Raw genomic sequence first — 22,285 nt, forward strand, 5'->3', positions numbered from 1 at the left:
TGTTCATACAACAGCGATATAGCGTTATGGACTCGGATCAACCCTAGCTATAACAGGACAATTGGCATCAATAATATATGCCCGTGCAGGAGGCGATGCGGCACTGCTTAATTCGACTGGCTTCTTCTCTTCCAAGTGGCTGGTTGATGTTAGTATCACGTCTTTGTGTTTGTGTTAGACCCACATCTACCTTCAGTTGTTAGCGATCTATAGCCCATTTGTATGTTGTAATGTCCTAAATAGTATATAATTTTATGTCCAATGCTAGTTTTAAATCTCTATCTGTGATATTCTAGTTGTTTTACTGTCCTTTGGCAACAGATTTTATGAAGTAAACCTATAAAACTATTTACTACTTTAGTAACGACATGGCTGAAATATTGCCAAAGTGACTTGAACTTTAAACTCACTCACCCTCCGGACTGGACGGTAAGGACGAGTCTTCTCTGAAAATATTAATACCTGGGAATGATTCTAAACGAATGCATATCTCAGACTTTTTGTATTATTTTCAAGATGGAGAGTGGTGACGAAAAACAAGAAATTGAACTAGCCCCTGTGCCACATTCACACCCAAACAGAGAAGCTCACGCAGACAGGAACGACGACCGGGGAGGCTGGGGCTCGCAAATTGACTACTTACTGTCTGTAATTGGTTATTCTGTCAGCCTTACAAACGTCCTTCGTTTTCCATACATCTGCAGCAAAAACGGCGGAGGTAATGTTTGTGATTAATGGTAAACTTGTGCAAATGACTCACAAACTGCTCTTATAAAATTTATACTCTTAATTACCTTACATATTATGTTATTTCCCATATCCAATAAACACTGAAAGCATTGTGCGAACATGTGCCTTTAAAATTGGTTACAGAACGCAGCGGAAACTACGTTTTCATAAAATTACCTTATCTTGTGGGAATGCATGTTATATGTTAACGCTTCTGACGAAAATGCGTTAAAATATGAATACTTGTATATTATTATATGTAGGAGCGTTCCTCATTCCATACACCATATGTCTGACGTTGTGTGGCCTGCCTCTTTTCTTCCTGGAAGTTGCCATTGGTCAATTTTGCGGGAAAAGTGGAACCAAAGTATGGAGTGTGTGCCCTCTCATCAAAGGTGTGCTTATGAGTGTTTTGCTTTGTCTACGGAAACGAATCTCGGTATATGTCACTCTCTGTCCTTGCTATTTCATATCTGCTGCAATGTTATATAGGTTATTGTTTTAAGTTTTAATTGAATCATACTGTTATAATTTTGATTGATTGATTTATAAGTGTATTACAAATACTTGATGTTCCAATCGATATTAAAATGTGCAAATGAGGTAAAATGAAACTTAACAAGCAAGGGAGGCATAATTTTATGTCCCATATTGGTTTTCGCATAATATTCTTAGTTAATTCAGGCCATGCCGTGAATTTCATTTGAACACTGACATCGAAGGACGGTACAGTATATCACAGTTTATACGTTTATGACATGTTTAGGTCAAAAAAATCATCGCAAAAATTTCGGATGAAGAGGGACAAAGCTCTCCTGTAAACATGAAAATATAATGATAAATTAAACAGAATTAAGTTGAAATATACTAACCACATAAAGAAACTGTGCACACAGAAAATTCCTTCAGAATTGGAATACAACACAGAAAAGACAACATGATGTAGACTATTTATAAGCTGAAGTATCGGGCCTCAACAACATGTCAATAGAACATGAACAATATCCGTAACGATGACGTCAGAAGTTCAAAATTGAGTCGGGGGTCACACGTCGAAGTCACAAAGTCAATAACGGGTATGACCATCATGCGCGTGAAGCACAGCAGTGCATCGACGACGCATAGAGGCTACCAAATTTTCCAAATGAAGGCCTGGGGAATGGTTTGGGACGTGGTCACTGCCGTCTGGAACCCGTGTCTGATATGAGCCACCCGAATCCATCTGTCCTGTCTTGGCATCGTTACTCGGGGACGCCCAGAACGTGGGTGGTCGGGGACGTCATTACTGTTTCCCTAACGCCTGGCCAATGCAGATATCGTGTTACGATGGCATTGGAAATGTGCTGCCACCTGTTGTTGGCTCATGCCTGCTCGAACCATTCCAATGGCTTCATGACGTTGAGCACATGTTAATCTTGGCATGAAGTGCATGTGACTTCTCATGTGAATTTGTGAACGTTTGAATGACCAAATATCAAGCTTTCGACAGTGACAGCAATTTCTGAGTTTCACATGTTGCACGTGCACGTGCAGTAACACATTGCAAGTCCATAGGCCACCATCAATGACGTCACGTCGCCTGGCACCTGCATGAGCGTTTGATTGTCTCCAATGCTTGCTATGTTCACACCTTTATTTATGCATAAAGACGCTGTCTGCCTATCTTTATATTTTCTGTGTGCACAGTTTCTTTATGTGGCCAGTATAGATTGACATATGACTGGATTAATATTTTCAACGAATGATCATTGAAAGTTCAGCATCTATTTCAAAATGTAACATCTACATCAGGTATAGGAATTGGCATGATGGTTATTTCCGGCATTGGAGCGACTTCCTATACTATCTACTGTGCCTGGAGCGTGTACTACGTCATCTCCTCCTGCAAGACCGTCCTGCCCTGGACACACTGTGGAAACTCCTGGAACTCGGAACACTGTGTCCAAAGCATTAAAACATCTACAGGTATAAAATTCTACATGAAATCTACACCCTTTAGGCAACCCCCTTTACCTGAATCTTCGTATTGTGTTTGTTTAACTTTGACTTCGACCATCGTCGCTGCAAATACCATGGACATACCCAGCCTCTAAACAACTCAGAGTGAGTGAGTGAGTTTAGTTTTACGCCGCACTCAGCAATATTCCAGCTATATGGCGGCGGTCTGTAAAAAATCGAGTCTGGACCAGACAATCCAGTGATCAACAGCATGAACATCGATCTGCGCAATTGGGAACCGATGGCATGTGTCAACCAAGTCAGCGAGCCTGACCACCCGATCCCGTTAGTCGCCTCTTACGACATAGTCGCCTTTTGTGGCAAGCATGGGTTGCTGAAGACCAAACAACTCAGAATAACTTCTTAATTGTCATCGCAAACTGCTTACTTCGGGTGGCTGAAAGGCAAGAGCATTATAATGGACTATGCAAATAGGGATGGTTCCTAAACATGTTTATATAAATTAAATAACTCCGCGTTACCAATGCCCATGTCCACACACATTTTCGAACGTTGCTGTCCCCTTCGATGCAAATGGTATCGCCCATGTGGTGTACAATATTTGCCACAGTCATCATCATTTACATAATGGTTATCAGGGTGTTCTGGGGAGGAGGTTTCCAAATGTTCCATGAGTTCAAATCCGAGGATGCTTTTCGTGAGGGGCGACTAACGGTGGTCAGGCTTGCTGACTTAGTTGACTCATGTAATCGTACCCCAATTGCCTAGATCGATGCTCATGCTGTTGATCAAATGGTTGTCTGGTCGAGACTCGACTATTTACAGATCGACGCATTATAGCTGGAATATTGTTGAGTGAGTCCTTCAATCACACATTTGGAAATATATAATACTAAGCATCACATAAAATGAACAGAACAGAGACATTAGGGGTGTCAAATATCAGTTTTAATATTTACACGTTTATGGAATGGTAATAAAGTGGAGAGCGGACGTCTTAGACGCTGCAATTCGTTTTACACTCATCATATTGTGGGTCCGAAACCCGGTCCGCCATGATTGCGTTTTTGGGTTAAGACATGCTTAGGGGCTTAGTGGTTAAAACATTTGCTCGTCACGCCGAAGACCCGGGTTCGATTCCCCACATGGGTACACTGTGTGAAGCCCATTTCTGGTGTCCCCCGCCGTGATATTGCTTGGATATTGCTTGAATATTGCTAAAAGCGGCGTGAAACTAAACTCACTCACTCACTTTAGACATGCAGCACCCCACCCTTTCTTCCAAAATAAGTGCTTCCAAAGCTTCATGCGAGTTTTAATTTCCATAAAATAATATTCTGAGTAAGTTATGCTTTTAATATTGAATTGGATTGTTTCATAGTAATTTATCTGTGATACTCAACATACTATTTTGCAGTCCTTAGTCGACAGACATTTAGTCAACATGTTCTCATTGCGATACGGCTGCAATATTGCCGATGCGATGTAATATTTTAACTCTCTCACTAACCCAAACATTCGTGTAACTACACTCTATAGTAGAGGATGTTCTCTTGAATGCAAATGCGCGGTAAAGAGCTGTTATTCACTGGAGCTGTGTAAGTATGACTCAGTCTCGCCATCATAGAAGCAGATGTATGTCACATTAAACTGATAGAATGATTGTGCATAAAATTGATTGTCGCGCATGCCTTTCATCTGGAGCAGCTGTCGCCGTTTGAGGGAAAAAATAGTCAGCAGTGTTTCACTCCATAGCCTATGACATTATGATATAAATACATTACGTTATTATTTTCCTGATCATACGTGAGGCAAAACCATGGATAAAATTCATAAAGACATGTAAAGATGTAATTTGAAGAGGGTCAGTTCGGGCTGAATGTACCCGTGAAGGTCCGGGTACAGTTTTGGTCTGTATTCTTTCTTGATTTCTTGTCACCCGTGAAGGTCCGGGTTAGAATGTGCCTTCAGTAACCCATGCTTGTCGTAAGACGCGACAAAACGGGATCGGGTGGTCACGCTCGAGCTCGCTGACTTGGTTGACATATGTCATCGGTTCCCAATTGTGCAGATCGATGCTCATGCTGCTGATCACTGGGTTGTCTGGTCCAGACTCGATTATTTACAGACTGCCGCCATATAGCTGGAATATTGCTGAGTGCGGCGTAAAGCTAAATTCACTCACTCACTCACTCGGGCTGAATGACCAAATATGCACTTTGAAGATATATAAAACATTTGACATATGCGTTTCATATGAACTGGTTTTTTCAGGTCATATATTAATCATATGATACAGAGAAACAGGGGATTGGAGGTGAGAAGTTTCCTGATGTGTGTTTGTTTGTCGAATCTCATAGTGGAACTATAGTTTATTTTCCCGATGTAATATCCGTTAATTGAGGATAGTAATACGAAATATGTGTGATAACATTCAGGTAGGATCAACTCTACACTGGCATCGTACAACCAGACGGCAGATGTGGCTGCTGCGGGGTTGGATAACTCGACACTGAGTCACACAGCTTCTGAAGAATTTTGGCAGTAAGTGGAATCATGCTTATTGGGTTCGTAGTATATTTTGTTCATATGGTTTGAACATTGATAGGTTTGTTCATTTTGACTTCTGGAAACTGGAACATTAAAACAGTTTGTTCAGTTTGGTTTGTGGAAACTGAAACTTTGATACACTCTGTTCATTTTAGTTTGTGGAAACTTGAACACTGCAACGTTTTGTTCATTCTGGTGTTTGGAAACTGAAACATTGATACCTTTTGTTCATTTTGATTTGTAGAAACTGGAAGAATGATACATTTTGTTCCCTTTGGTTTGTGGAAACTGGGACATTGATACTGTTTGTTCATTCTGCTTTGTTGGAACTGAAACACTGATACGTTTTGTTCATTTTGGTTTGTGAAAACGGAAACATAAAAACATTTTGTTCACTTTGGGGTTTCTGGAAACAGGAACAAAGATACCTTTTGTTTACTTCGGTTTGTGGAAACTGGAACATAGATACTTTTGGTGTATTTTTGGTTTGTGGAAACTGGAACATCGATGGTTTGTGGAAACTGATACATTGATGTATTATGCTCGTATGTATGTTTGCATACAGGTGAAATCGAACAATCGCTTTACAGAAGTTTCTTGAAGGTATACAAACGGCTGTGTCGGTTTATTGATCTGGGAGACGAAGGACACACTTATTGAACTTATAAAGAATTTATGACCACGGCAAATAAGTGGTTGTTGTTTAACGCCTCCCTCGGCAACACTACAGCTGCATGACGACGGTCTGTGAATACAGGGTGGGCACACCATGACCTGTATGTGTCACAAGCTTTCATGGATTTGTACCAGTTCCTTTCTATCTGATAGCAGCGAGTGAGTGAGTATGGTTTTACGCCGCTATTTGCATTATTCACGGCGGGGGACACCAGGAATTGGGCTTCACACACTGAACCCATGAGGGGAATCGACCCTGTTTCTTCAACGTGACGAGCGGACGCTTTTACCATAAGGCTACCACACCGTCCGCTATTTCATAGTAAATATTCAACGTAGCCAGGGCGTATTGTAAAGCCAAAATATACGGATATTCGAGACCATAAGCAATTAATGTAGAGGCAGTTAAAGTAACAATATTATAGATAATGTCCTGTTTCAGAAGATTTATTACTCAACATAAACCCTACACTGCAATATTCACAAATGAAAGTGAATGAGGATAGTGTTACGCCACTTTCAGCAATATTCCAGCAATATCAGAGCGGGGTCACTGAAATGGAGAATCGAACCCTGGTCTTTAACCACAAGGCTCCCCCACCGCTTCTATTCACAAATGTGAAATACCGTACATCATATGCTTTGTCGCGAGTACAATTGTTCCCATTATTGTGATGGCATTGAACAGTCCTTAAATTGTAGGGGCGGTGGGGTAGCCTAATGGTTAAAGCGTCGGCTCGTCACGCCGAAGACCCGGGTTCCATTCCCCACATGGGTACCATGTGTGAAGCAAATTTCTCGTGTCCCCCGCCGTGATGTTGCTTGAATATTGCTAAAAGCGGCATAAAACCAAACTCAGTCAGTCAGTCAGTCCTTAAATTGTATTCAGATACAAGGCTCTCGGCATCAGCTCCGGACTGGATCACCTGGGAAGCGTTAGATGGGAACTGGTTCTGTGTCTCTTGGTGTCATGGATTCTTATATTCGGTTGCATTATAAAAGGTGTCAAGTCAGTCGGAAAGGTGAGGTGCTTTACCGTTTTGTTTACAAGATGGCTTTTAACACTTAATTGAACCTGTCCAGACTAACGATTCTTATGCATTGACGTTTCTTATTTCAAAGAATGCACGGGTGATAGAATAGATTTGCAGTATGATACATTTTATTTTTATTTTGATATTGGAATGAAAGATGATATCCGAGAGGATTCGGGTTAGAATTGCTCTTCAGCAAACCATGTTTGTCGTCAGATGCTCACTGGTATTATTGCTGCAAGGCATGATATCCAATGGTATAGATAGATGCTTATATAATTAGTATATCAGTCACGGATTTGGGGGTGCAGACCACTGTACAGACCACTGTCGTAGGACAGGAATATACATGAATGCTTGAAATTTGCAGAGCAGTTCATTTGTGAATAAACATCATTGAAGGATATTATTTTATGGCTTTTCAATCACTTTACCATTATATGATTGTACACACCATCATCTTTGAATAATGTTTCAAAGACTTTGTCGTCTTCAAAGATTGTATCAAAATCCAGGTAAAGAAATTGAGGTGGCAATGTTCCTCCATTATGCTAATTCATGCAGCGAAAGTAGTACGGTATTAGTGCCAACGATTTAATGTGCGGTTATTAGGCCACTATCCGACAAGGGTAATTAACCAATAAGATTGCGGAAAACACTCACTATAGGTTTACAATATCCAATGGTACAGATAGATGCTTAGTATACCAGTCACGGATTTGGGGGTGCAGACCTCTTTACAGACCACTGTCGTAGGACAGGAATATACACGAATGCTTGAGATTTGCAGAGCAGTTCATTTGTGAATAAACATCATTGAAGGATATTATTTTATGGCTAGGGTTTCAGCAATTATACGGTGTGCCATCATGATGTACGAAGAACGTGATATTGATCTTTAAAGATAACCACACTGGTACAGACCCACGAGCACATGTACGGTGCTGTTAAACCTTTATCATGAACAAGGCGAACGATAATTCAAACCCACATTCACAGGGTTCCGGAGGGAGTCAGCTAGCAGTAATCAGAATCGACTACAAAAGCCTATAATGGTCACAATGGTCAGACGTGGTCATTTGACTCAAGGCGTGCCATTGTACTGGGGGAATGGATCGCTGCTCTTGATATCAATCACGCGATTATCCGGTTATCAGGATTTTTTTTTATACTGCGGTCATGCAGCTTGTGTACAACATGGCAGCAACACTTTAAGAAGTTGTAAATTTAATTTAAGTTATTTTATCTATTATGGAGGAGATAGTTATCATTATATTCCAGGCTGTGTATGTGACGGCGACACTTCCGTACATCTTCCTCTTCATCCTGCTTATCCGGGGCCTGACTTTGCCAGGTGGACCAACAGGAGCCCTATTCTTCCTGACCCCAGTGTTCAGCAAATTACTGGACATACAGGTAAACGACAATTGAGGGAGTGAGTGAAGATGGTTTTATGCCGCTTGTAGCAATAATCAAGCAAAAATAGGCTGCATAAAATATACCCATGTTGGGAATCGGACACGTATCCACAGCGTGACGATGAATACTTCAACTGTTAAGCTACCCACCACTCAGGTGGTTAAAAATGAAACAACAATAATAGATACATTTAAGTCATTTAAAAAACCATTACAGTTTATTTCATCTCTCAATATAGTGACATACTCCTTTCTCACGCGTCGGCCATTACTCGCGAAAACGAGGCTCGGTATACACACTGTTTACTTCCGGTATTTCCGCCCCGCGAATCCATCGTCTGCTAGAGAAATGTCATCTTACGGCCCGTCACTGCCACAGTGGACAAGAAGTCTGAAATCTCTACCAGCTGTCGAATCTTCCGACATTGAAGCATGGACGACGAACTGCCGCATTCCAGCAGCTCTCCACAAGAAAGCTTACAGCAATTTCGTTGAATCCTACATTCACGATGTTGAAGGTAAACACTGTGAGAGAATTTTTTGACATTTCATGTTTGGTGTACTCGTAACAATAGTAATATGCCTGTTTGAAGTGCAAGTACCGTTACATTTTTTATCATTTCTGCGAAACCGATGTGGAATATTACATATTGATTATACATAAGGATATACTTTGAAAGGCCTAATTATGATAAACAATATTTACATGGATAAATGATAGTGCAGTTCAAATTATTGTCATATTCAATTCATGTGACAGCTTGATGACATTTAATCTTTTATTTAACTCATATATTGTTAAATATCCTGAATATATAAATTTAATGAAACATCTTCTTTACAGGAAATTATCATAATTTGTGATTTTTCATGAAACACTTCATTTATCATAGTGCCATAGTAAGAGTGATATGAGAGGTAGCCTATTACATGTATACATGTATTATACTAAACCGAACAGTTATGTTCCCTCGACCGGGCAGGTAGCCTGGCATGCGGAAGCCATACTCAATTTTTTTATATTGATGATGGTACAAAAAAATAATTAAACTCTCTGAACAGTTATGTTCCATCAACCGGCATGCGGAAGCTATGCTCAATTTTTTCATTTATCATATAAAAATATCTACCATTAAATACCTAAACCGAACAATCAGCTTTACTCAAGATGATTATCCAGTGATTCAAAAAGCTATGTTGTAATTTTCACTTGACAAATAAATTTTATTAGATTAATTAACTAACTCTTCTTATTAATTGCAGTGCGGACAGCATGTGATGGAAGCTTCATTAGAGCAAAGTGTTTCAAATCAATGAAGAAGAATGATTTCCCTCATACACTGAATATTAAGATTACCCAGCATGAAGATTGTGATGGTATTACTATTAGTAACTGTTCATGTTCATGTAAGGCTGGAGCAGGTGACTGCAACCACATACTTGGTTTGTTATATCTTCTTCACCATTACAATATGTGTGGATTCAAGACTGTCCCCTCAATAATCAGCAAAACATCTTTACCTCAAGCCTGGCATGTTCCAAGAACTAAAGGTATTATGCCGAAGAAAATAAGTGACATAAAGATCAATAAAGTTAAATTTCCAACATCAAAACCAGCCAAGGTGAGAAGAATTCAAGGAGTACATTCCACATTTTATAATCCTATCATGTCACCATTACCATGTCAAGAATTTACTTCAACACTTTCTCAAAATTTGGAAAATGTGAACTCATCAGCTCAAATTAGATCATGTTTAGCATCTGCAGAGATACAAATGGTTGACAGTGAACTTGGTCCAGTTCCTAAGGGATGTGTTCTGTCATACCAACGTCCTGTAAAAATCAACATGGAATCTGACATTTTTTCCAATCACCCACACATTAAGGATGCTCCTACTTTCACATTGCCAGATGTAGTATGTAATATATCAACAGTTTTGACACATGGTCAGCAAGATGTTTTTGATGGATTGAACATTTCAAAGGAAGATTCAGTTGAAATAGAAGTTGGAACAAGGTCTCAATCTGACAGTGACATGTGGCATGATTTGCACTCAGATAGATTGACATCTTCAAATTTCAAACCTGTTTATTCCAGAAAAGGTGACTATCACAAACTTGCTGAGAGACTTTGTCCAAAAAAGTGTCAAACGAAGAGGAAAAATATTGTGACAGATGCTATGAAGTATGGAATTGAACAAGAGCAAACCGCAGCAAAGTGTTATGCTGAAAGGACTAACAATAATGTTTTCAAATGTGGTTTTGTTATAAATCCAAGTTGCCCCCATTTAGGCACATCACCAGACCGTAGAGTCTATGATCCAACATCCCTTCCAGCATTTGGTTTGCTTGAAATAAAATGTCCATCAAGTGTTGACTCTATCACAGAACTGAAGTACTTACATCTGGTGAATGGAGTGTACAAACTCAGATTATCAGACAAATATTACTGTCAAGTCATGGGACAGATGGCACTAACTGGTTCTAAGTGGTGTGACTTTTTTGTCATGTGTAAAAGTGACTTTCATCTTGAGAGAATATATTTCTCTCAACGGAAGTGGGAAGATATCAAAATAAAATTAGACATATTCTACTTCAATCATTACCTGCCACATCTTTGCAATTGTAAGTAATCTTGTGTGTGTGTATCTACAGATGACATGAATACAGACCAGAGTTGGCATTTTATCAATAATTTTATTGTTTACATGACATGTATCTCCTCTCCATGGGATTTGAAATGATCAAAATATATGACTATTGAAAACATTAAAGGAACTGCAGTATTTAAAAACAAATGTTTCAAGTTCATTCAATGCTGTTCCATAGGGCTGCAATGAATACACTATGTGGCAAATATGATGCGTATCATGAATATTGGATAACAATTACGAATTATTATTCACGTAAACAATATTGCAGATACAAATATGGTGTAGACAGCACTAAGTGCAGTCTAGATAAATATGTGAAATCGCACCCTGGCCAATACCAGTGACAGCTTCAAAATTTCTATTACATTTAACTTTATTGCCATGTCAAAAAAAGAAAGAAATTTGAAGCATGTTGCACATGAACAAGGAAATAGGACATTTCTACACATTCCGTAAACATTGTACATATATGAGAGATCAATGATGATGAAGTTGAATATTTGCATATGAACATGTTCATATCTTATACTGTTTTCATATCTATATAGATATTTTATGAAATATGTGTAATACTTCAATGAAAAGTGTGTTTCATATATGAATTCCACCATCACTTGTCAATGGTCACACTTTGTCATTATATAACAATGTCCATGGTGTTAAAAAATACATTTCATAAACATTGCTTGTTTGTTACACTTGTCACTTTGGGTTCACATACTTTGGCCCATGAACTAAAATAATTTTCCATAGAAATTTGTCAACAAACAGCAGACAGTCCAAACTTGATTTATGGATCCTGCTAATGTTAGAGGTATGACAGAGTCAAAGATATGATATTCCTTGCACCTCCGAATGGCTCTCTCAATGTGAATCCTAAGCCTTGCAATCTCTTGAGTTTCTTTCACTTCTCTGCGAGAAAACTGTCCTTTTTCTCTCAGAAAAGGAGGAATAATCAATTTTGCTCCTTTCGGTGTGAGTAGGTCTTGTATTACAAATCCCTTGTCTGCCATCACATCATCTCCAACATCAAGTAAGTCCAGTATTCCACACTGTTTGGTTATTTCCTTATCAGAAACAGAACCTGTGTACAAAGCACTGACAAAGCTAATCATGCCATCTGGTGTGATTCCAATGAGCCCTTTCATAGTCGAGTGAGACTTGTAGTGGGAATACATCTCAGAGTTTCTTGTCTTTGAACTTGGAGTTTGCACTCTGATCTCTGTACAGTCTAATATGACTCTGGTATTGGGATATGTGCTCTTAAAACACTCTGGCATAACTTTGTTGATAGCAGCTCTCTCTTGCCAAATCGGTAGCATCCCCAACATGACATACAAATAATTAGCCCAGGTGACCAAAATACGACTCACTGAACTGACGGATACATCAAACCTCACAGCTAAATCAACCTCAAAAAAGCCCTGTCTGATACGACATAAGAACATGAAAAACTGATCGATTAATGGGATGGATTCATCTCTGAAAATGTCACTCTTTATTTGTGGATTTTCTGCATTAGAACTTCGATGTCTCTGAACTTGACTCCATCGCACCATATTTACAGCTGTTGGCTTCAGTGCATTGAAAGTTGAAATAAAATCATCATAGGTTCTAAATCCAGTGTAAAACTGTATCAAATCTTGGTCATGTGTGAATCGGTTTATACCAAACCTTTTGGAGCACACAGCTGCAAGTTGGTCTTCTAATTTCTTTGTGTATTGTTTCAGTGATTCGAGCTGGTCAGCAGTACTAGTTGGTGGGTTGGCATAATCATGATCAGGCATAGGAGCTGGTGTAGTAGTTACATCCTCGCTGCTGTGATCGGGTCCAGAAGAAATATCTGTGAGGTTGTCCTCATATGAATAGCTGAAATCAAAATAATATTGTAACTTGTACTTAATATTACTAACACCTAATTCAATAAGTGCAGTGATTTGGGGTACATGAATTTGTGACATATATTAAAACATAATTTATTATAAAAACTTCACTTAAAAACACTCTGAAATTAAAGAAGTGTTTGTACATTAAATAAGGCAAAACGTTTAGATTTGTAATCAATCAAAAATCACATTTCAAAACTTGGAACTATAATTTAGACAGTTAAAGTTTTTGAAATTTATAATTCCAACCAACCTTCTTGATCGCTTTCTAGGTGGCTGCCTCTCCTTCTTCTCCTTCCAAGAGAAAATGGTTGGCACTGCTCCTTTCTTTAATCTGCGAATTCCTGTTAGGGTTCGCTGATATGAATTTTCATTAAAATGTGCGGAACACACATGAGTTGAGTCTGTGACCTGTATAAATTTTGAGAAAAAAAGTTCAATACAAAAGCATAAGATAGGACATATAAAAAATTATCATAACATATCTTAAACATTCATCCTAAACTATTTATTCTTGAGAAAAGCATATCATATAAGCCTATCAAGTGCATCAATGTCTTCATGTTCATTCAATAGCTATGTTGCACCTACATGTAACTTGAAATGCATATAGAATCCTATCATGATAATAATATTGGCAAAATTTCATTCCGAGATTCAGTAAGCTGTTCTCAAAGTATTTTAAGATGGAACTTAAAATAGGTAATGATATAGCAAAAACATTCAAAAGAATGAAAATATACTGTGTATCATTTAGACCACTTTCTTGTTTCTTCACCCTAAAATTCCTCTCAAACCAAAGATTATTTTTATTTTTCACACTATAGAAAAAGCATCTTTGGTTCACAAAATGTGCATGAAATTTTGACACTTCTATCTTCTGATTTTCCCATTGGGGAGCAGTAGAAGATTCCCAATTAAATCAAGGGTTTGGGGCTTAACATGAAATAAAAAGTAAAGATTAAAACCCGTCGGCCCGATCCATATTTTTTTAATAGTGATGAGAAACAAGAATATGTGGCCTCAGGCCCCTAAGTTAGGGGAAAAATTTAAATTCAATCATGTTAACATACTAGCCGAGAGCAGCGATGCGGTCCTATACAGCAGGGTCATGTTTTGACCGCACCGCGGCTCTCGGCTAGTTAACATACAAACAAAACCAAAGGAAATTTTAAAAATTGATCATAATTACTTTTTTTCCAATATCAGAACTACAATTTAGACGGGTGATACGACATGTTAACCTTAAATGACTATTTATTATTTCATTTGATTTTCGGTACGGCCAAGCTGATCGTGCGCGAAAATCGAGCACCCTTGACTCAAGGCGACTGTCATATCATTTCATGTCTAACTTACCTTGAATAAAGGCCCTTCGTCGCGTCTGATACTTATTATCCAGCGTTTGCGTAGGTCTTGATCCTTTGGGATATTATGGAATGACAGGTTCCTTCCAGACGGATAGCGGGAGTCGTTACTGCAGGTCGGCACACAGCAGTGTTGCGCCATTTCTGTTTGAATACCGAGCCTCGTTGTGAAGTTTTTTAGCGGGTTGCGTGATAAAGGCGTATTGGAATGGAATCTTCTCAAACACATATTTGATAATGACAAAAGACAAAATACAGATCTGTTTCTTGTTCAAGATAGTATTTAACAGGCCTACTTCAGAAAAGTAGAAGAACATGTTCTATATTCTTAAATGGAAACAAAATCCCTGTCACATGGTTTGCCAACAACCTTTTGACAGATGGCCATAGCCCCGTGAAGCCACGATTATTTTATACTGTTATTCACAAGACGTCTTTGTTCAACAAAGGTATGGCTTGAAGCTTGCGCTCAGGTGTTCTTCTCTCTTGGTCCAGTGTGGGGAGGTATAATTACTCTGGCAAGCTACAACAACTTTAATGCTAACTGTCTCAGGTAATGTTCCGATAGAATGGTTAAACCATATTTAGATCAATTAAATCTCCCTTTTCTCGAGAGAATTAAATTAACTCAGTTCCGAACAGCTTCAGTATTGCAGACATTTTCTATGTCTTCTTAGACAATCCATTGTCAGTCTAAACCCAATATCCTACATGTTAACACACGTATGGCTGTATCCGTTGTGGTCCATTACGTGGGAGACCCGTGAAGATCCGGGGTAGAATAGGTCTTCAGCAACCCATGCTTGCCACAAAAGGCGACAATGCTTGTCGTAAGAGGCGACTAACGGGATCGGGTGGTCAGGCTCGCTGACTTGGTTGACACATGTCATCGGTTCCCAATTACGCAGATCGATGCTCATGCTGTTGATCACTGGATTGTTTGGTCCACATAGCTGGAATATGGCTGAGTGCGGCGTAAAACTAAACTCACTCACGCACTCATTACGTGGGAAAATGTGAATGAGTGAGTGGGTTATTTGAAATTTGACGTCAGATCCGCTTCATATAGTGACGAGGCCAAGTTCACAAATATACACACGTCCCTTATAAACACAAAGTCACACTCTACAGGAATATTTTCATAAACACAATTTTGCATAACAAGACAATTTGCAACGTAGAACATGGGCTGTAACATTATTATTATTTATAATTTAAACATGGGCTAAAGTATTATTATTTACAACGTAAACCTGCGTTATAATATTATTATCTACAATGTGAAATACGGGCTATAACATTATCGTTTACAATTTACATGCGGTAAAATGTAAATATTTGCAATGTAAAACACGGCTTGTAAGAATGGTATTTACAATTTAAAACAGGGGCTATCACAATATTATGCACAACTGAAAATAATTGCTACAGGTGTGTAAAAAATGAACTTGCCATTAAGAAATATTTTCAACATGCATAAATTCGATTTTGTGGTCTTTTGCACGAAGTTCATATGTAACTATTACAGACTGATTTTTCCCCCAAAGGAATGCAGTCATCTGTACATTCGTTAGTGGGGGAACAAGTTTGTTTGCCGGATTGGTCGTCTTCTCCGTTCTTGGATTCATGGCTCATGAAGCAGATGTTCCTCTCACAGCGGTTGCAGCCTCAGGTACATGTTGTCTAACAGTACCCCGGTTGTCAAAAAACGGGCGGTGGAGTAGCCAAGTAGTTAAAGCCCGAAGACACCCGGAAGACCCGAGTTCGATTCCCCAAATGGATACAATTTGGAAAGCCCATTTATGGTGTCCTCCGTGATATTGCTGGAATCCCGGTAAAAACAGCGTAAAACTAAAGTCACTTGTCAATAGTTGTTCCATGCACTGCCATAACATCCATAAAACAAGGAAAAGTATCACAGTTACATCCCAGTGTGGACTGTCAAGGTAAACATGGGCCTAGACGTTTTTCAATTGTAGTCCTCGACTTCAAAATTGGGGGCAGAAGTTTCAAACTGTCGTCCTCGACAAATGTTCACCACTGACTCAGTGTCAGTCTTTCAGTGTTACCTCATGTGCATTTCTGTTCGGATTCGTGATGATCCAGGTTAGAGTTGCCATCCACACCTGCCGTAAGAGGGAACAAACGGCATCGGGTAGTCAGGTTCGCTGACTTGATTGGTGCATGTGAACGGATCCGAGGATGTGCGAGGATCTATGCTCAGGATGTCCCTCCAACCGCTGTCACATAGCTTTGAGAGTGAGTGCGGCGTCAAACAACACTCAACTACAACGGCATGCATTTCTTTGAGGCATCTTCCATTGTAAACCTGGACCCTATTTATGGTTTTGTTACAGGACCAGGGTTAGGCTTTGTTGTCTACCCCGAAGCCTTAGCGCAGCTTCCGGTTCCACAGCTATGGAGTTTCTTCTTCTTTAGTATGCTGATTCTGCTGATTTTGGATTCACTGGTGAGTTAGAAGTGGCACCTATACAAATACTTAAATGTAATAGCAAGAAACACTGAGGGCAGAAAAATAAACCAATATTTCATTATCGTTGAAAATTTAAGCAACTGTTACATTTGTGTATTTCCCTTTTACGAGCACTCATTAATGCAACAGTTTGAAAATGCAAAATGTGTAAAAATACATTTGTTAAGTGAAGACTGGGGTAAGAATTGAACTTCCAACCATATGCCCCTACAAAATATTTGTCCCAGAAAGGGCACATTTTTTTGATTGACAGATAAGATGTTTGAGATGATGAGGGCGACTTGTGCATAATGGCATATCTTCCAAATGAAACTTATCAATGTTTTTGTAAATATATAGGCTTCTTTGAGTGCCCAGAAAGCTCCAGTTCCATTAAAAGCTTTGATAACTTCAAACACATGATATCACCAACTGGGTGGTATAGTTTGTTTTGAGCCTCAGTTCACGGTTTTTCAAATTTCATTTAACACTTACAAACACGAAACTATAACCACTGGGAGCCTGTATAGGAGTGTACATCTAAATTTAGTTCAACGTGAATATGCCAACGAGAATGAGTGAATTAAAACTGAACATCAGCTACATTTACACACAAGTCCGTTATAAACGCAAGATCACACTCAAAAGAGGTTTGTTTTTTCTCATACTTTGCCATAGCGAAATTATTTGAAATTTAAGATACGGGCTACAGCAATATTTTTCACCTTCTAAAACATGAGCTATATGTTGCCAGTGAGAACTGTATTTTGTATATATAATATTAAATAAATACTGTTCATTAAAAGGTGCATGTTTTTTTTTGTAATCTATATTATTTTATTTTATTACTTTACGCATGTATAGTTTTCAATGGTGGAAACTGTAATATCTGGAATCATGGACCAGTATCCCTTTCTGCTGAAGTGGAGGATGCATGTGACCCTTGGCTACTGCATCACTTCCTTTTTGATCGGAATCATATTTACCACTGAGGTTTGGATAATGATCACTTTATTAGAAATTTAATGTCGTTTAGATGAATATTTACCTACAGATACAAAGAAAATCTGACTTTCAAAAAACGTGTGGTAAATTAGACACGTTTCTTCAAAATATGAAATGTTAGTGAAAAATAATGTCACTATATCTTGTAAAATAGCTATGAAAACCGTGTGACTGGATCAATCAGTAATGACATTAGAGGTCAAATATATATAGTAATTTTCCTTATTACACAAGTGAGTTGTTAAAATGCTTCATACTGTCCATTTAGGGCGGAATGTACGTTTACCAGCTTGAAGACTGGTACATTTCTACCATCTTCATCACCTTTGCTGGGTTTCTGGAGTGCATTACTCTCGGATGGATATACGGTAAATATCTAAACGATTATAATTACCTCTTTTAGTTTCTCTTATCATCATTCAAGTTTGTTATGTTATGTACTATTAACTGTGAAGCCACTGGAACAGATTGATATTACTGACCTACTGGTATTCATAATGGTAACTGTTTGAATTATGGTTTGCTCTGTGTTTGCAAGCATCAACAACAATTTTACTGGAGAAGACATCAAGAAGAAATACAGACTATACTAATAACTTCAATTATATAACAATTATTATAAAATAAAAAGTAAAAGAAACATTTCATTTACGCATTCTTTGACAAGTAGTATGATGCGTTGTATCTTTTTCAGGGGTGAATCGTTTCAGTGCAGATATTGAACTCATGATAGGACGACCTGCTCCGTTGTTCTTCAAAATTTCATGGCGATATATCACACCTATAATGCTGCTGGTGAGCATATGACTAATTAAGAGTAATCAGGAATAAAAAACAATTTGGAATTTTGGATTTCAGCTTGGTACGAAATGATGCAAAGAAGTGAGCATCCCCTTGGACACCACCAACTGTGTTCCCATCCTTACCGATCTATTGCCTTATGTATATGAATCGGAATTCTGTTGGGTTGGCAAATTCAAAACAAGATGATTTGGTCAAGAAGTTTAACCTCATCTTCAGATATATCGATGGTTTGATACCGTTTAAAAACAGCAATTAGCCAATTTCCATATAATGAGTTAATCATCTGGAACTGAAATGAAGGACACCGCCTCATGTGGATTGTAGAGGGTTGATGACTGTATGGCAAATGGATGAGTTAAAATTTATAGCAGACAACGTTCCATTTATGTCGAGCAGTATTACATCAAAAATAGCTTCAGGTGTTAACAATTCACGATGGTCGATGTACAATCGAGCATATTATTTTTACCATGATTTGAAAGGGAACCTTGCGATTATTGAACGGGTCTTTTTCGATCAAATGTCCAAGATTCCAGACCTTAGTGAAGATTCATAATAGACTTCAAAAAGTAAACCTGTGGAGGACATTTACAAATTTGACTCATCGGCGACAATGATATCTGGTGCATTTCCTTATTTACATACCAGAGGTTCCAGACTGCTTTCAAGGTGTACAGCCTTTGTAAGTGTTTAGTACTTTTAGGACTGGTGCCACCGGCAGGGCGTGGTATGCGTGGTAACTTTCACGAACAAGTGGTATCATCATCATCAGATGACAGACCAATAGGTTTTGTCGCTTCTATTTCTATATGCCTGCTCATGATAAAGTCGAAAATTATACAATCGAGTCCTATGTTCGCAAAGATTTTTATGAATCTGGAAAGTATTTTCTATTAACAAACGTATGTCATCGACATATGCCATCTACTTGGTGTGTCATTTAGTTACTGTACCTAAACTGTGTGAAACCGTAAAGATCAGGGTTAGAATTGGTCTTCAACAACCCATGCTTGTCGTACGAGGCGACTAACATGAGGGTGGTCAGGCCAGCTGATGTCATCGTACCCCAATTGCGTAGGTTGATGCACATGCTGTTGATCACTCGATTGTCTGGTCTAGCCTGGATTATTTACAGACCACCGCCATATAGCTGGAATATTGCTGTGTGGGGCGTTAAACAAAAATATAACCAAATCAACAATGCCTAAAAAGACCAAGTGATGCAATTATTTCCATTATCATAACAATCACTATCAAATGGACACATGTCATTGCATCCAAATTGCGTAGATCGATGCGCATGTTGTTGGTCACTGCATTATTTACAGACCACCGCCACATAGCTGGAAGTTTGCTGAATGTGGTGTTAAACAACAAACAAATACATACACAAACTTAGTGAGTGGGTGATTTAAAATTTAACGTCACCTCGGCAATATTTCAGTCATATAGGGGCGGTGGGGTAGCCTAGTGGTTAAAGCGTTGGCTCGCCATGCCGAAGACCCGGGTTCGAATCCCCGCATGGGTACAATGTGTGAAGCCCATTTCTGGTGTCCCCCGACGTGATGTTGCTGGAATATTGCTTAAAACGGTGTTAAACCAAACTCAGTCAGTCAGTTCAGTCATATAGTGACGAGAAAGGTTTTGCATACACAATAAATATCAGTTGTTAAATAACCAGTCATTGAAGGATTGTAAAATAACTAGAGTGTTTAAAACTAGCATGTAAATCTAAAACTATTTTATATACGAAGACAATATATTCTAAAAACAGGCTGTAGGTCGTAAACAACTGAAAGTGGATCACTATACAAGGGACCATGGATAAACAAACTTGCATAGTGCCTTGCCGTTTCAGATATTGCTCATATCAACTCTGATGATGTACAAGCCCCCGACATATGGCAGCTATGTTTATCCTGAATACGCTGCTTCCATTGGCTGGATCATTGCAAGCGTTTCGTGTGTTCCATTTGTTGTATTGGCATTTCTGGCTGTCTATAGACAAAAGGGAACCGTGCTGCAGGTACTTATCATGATGTTTGATCACCAATACATACATATGTATCATCAGTTGTTCAGAGAGAGTCGTTTTTCGGTCTAATATGTTTTTGTCGAAAATATTATTTGGTTTCTGGTTGTATATTTTAAAAGAAGAGTATTATATATAATTAGGCCAAACATAACGTATTGGTGTATTCGATATATTATGATACTACTGTTGTGTCCTTAACGAGTGATTACGTCATGCAAGTGTTGAATTGTATCCATTGATACATAAACGTCATGACTGTGGGCTAAAAAGAGCAACCAACGAGTAACCAGGAGGTATCTATTCCTCAACGTAACTAACGTGAATGTGTCAGCAAGTGGATAAAGGGAGGATAGATAGATATTTTAGATAGATATAGATAGATAGATGTGTGCGCGCGCGAAATTGACGGTCAAGGTCATTAAACCGGAAGTGCCTATTAACATGATGCTAGCTGTCAACAGTAGCACAGTGTGAATTGTATTCCCAAACTGGAAATGGTGTATTTAATCAAGATAGCATATGCCGTTAATTCGTTATGATAATGCATGGGTCTGTCTGCATACAAGTCGTACTGCAAATCAGCATTACAAATAAAACGGTTCTAAAATATGTCAATAGATTTTAGCATAACTGCTTTTCATCAAATCGAAAAATGCATGTTAGTATGTCGCGATGTCTTGGGATTCCAGAAATGACAGTAGGTTTATGATCTAGTGAGAACTTTGAAACATTCCTGGAAAGAGTTATGCAAGATTTGTCTACTTTCTGTTGCAGAGATTCAAAAGATCACTGGAGCCTGCGACTACCTGGGTTCCTGCCAAATCATCATATCGTGTATTGTATCACGCTGTAAACAACAGGGACGATACAGCAAACTGAACTTTTACAAGATGACAAAGTCGTATTCACTGTGAATTGAGTCTGCTGAGAAAAAGTTTTAGTATTCTAAAATATGATTCTATTATATTACTATTGCTAATAGGTGATGCTATTTCGCGTTCTCTTTGTTTTTGTTGAAGTTCACACAACCAAGGAAACTATGACAGACGGTGAAACCTTTAGTTATCGCAGCACTAGGCACCATTACAGCTGTATGAATGAGGTGCAGTCTTTATACAGTTAGGCCTAGATCAGACAATAACATACACCCATGGAATCATTCTATTGGACAAATAATGACACCCTTCACGATGGTAAACTTGACTCGGTGTGAATTACAGTATCCTGCAGTATAGCTTTTAGGAACAAATCGGTATTCTACCATGAGTTCAGTAAATACTGGACTGAGGTTATCACGTTATATACCTCTGATTTTCCAACACAGTATATATATATTTTAAATATCTTAATAACAGGTTCGGTTTTAAATCAAATTTTGAGCTATAATAATTTCGTTATGTACCTCTAATTTTCCAGCACATTATATATATTCTAAATATCTGCATATGAAACAATCAACAAGATTGTATATTAAACACGTTTATATGCTCCTCTTCTTGATAAAGAACTTGATAAAAAACTTTTCAATAGTCAACTTTACCTGCATGTTCAGTAATACTCTAACAGTTACACAGCAAGAGTGTATGCCTTTAACATAATTTGCGGCACACAAAAACAGCTTGCTCCATCTGCCATAAGACTCAAAAGTTCAAAGGTCCTTACATCAAGCCATTAATTGAAGGTCTTTGAATAGCAT

General features: G+C 38.5%; 3 protein-coding genes across 3 annotated transcripts; 2 read left to right on the plus strand and 1 right to left on the minus strand.

The window, feature by feature from the left end:
* Nucleotides 1-8,198: 8,198 nt before the first annotated feature.
* Nucleotides 8,199-11,541, plus strand: LOC124261054. The gene is made up of 3 exons (XM_046695376.1): nt 8,199-8,363; nt 8,745-8,883; nt 9,629-11,541. The coding sequence occupies exons 1-3, from the start codon at nt 8,199-8,201 to the stop codon at nt 10,996-10,998; spliced, it is 1,674 nt and encodes a 557-aa protein (XP_046551332.1). The 3' UTR covers nt 10,999-11,541.
* On the minus strand, nt 11,043-13,602 carry LOC124261058. Its single transcript, XM_046695378.1, has 2 exons — nt 13,159-13,602; nt 11,043-12,888 (listed from the first exon to the last, which is right to left on the minus strand). The coding sequence occupies exon 2, from the start codon at nt 12,804-12,806 to the stop codon at nt 11,754-11,756; it is 1,053 nt and encodes a 350-aa protein (XP_046551334.1). The 5' UTR covers nt 12,807-12,888; nt 13,159-13,602; the 3' UTR covers nt 11,043-11,753.
* Nucleotides 13,603-16,650: 3,048 nt separating this feature from the next.
* LOC124261049 (sodium- and chloride-dependent glycine transporter 1-like) lies at nt 16,651-21,507 on the plus strand. Its single transcript, XM_046695370.1, has 6 exons — nt 16,651-16,742; nt 17,610-17,738; nt 18,019-18,118; nt 18,445-18,545; nt 20,413-20,580; nt 21,364-21,507. The coding sequence occupies exons 1-6, from the start codon at nt 16,713-16,715 to the stop codon at nt 21,466-21,468; spliced, it is 633 nt and encodes a 210-aa protein (XP_046551326.1). The 5' UTR covers nt 16,651-16,712; the 3' UTR covers nt 21,469-21,507.
* Nucleotides 21,508-22,285: the final 778 nt, after the last annotated feature.

Source organism: Haliotis rubra, unplaced genomic scaffold (assembly GCF_003918875.1).
Source record: "Haliotis rubra isolate DU_JTF1 unplaced genomic scaffold, ASM391887v1 Scf787, whole genome shotgun sequence".
Classification (NCBI taxonomy): Eukaryota; Metazoa; Mollusca; class Gastropoda; order Lepetellida; family Haliotidae; genus Haliotis; species Haliotis rubra.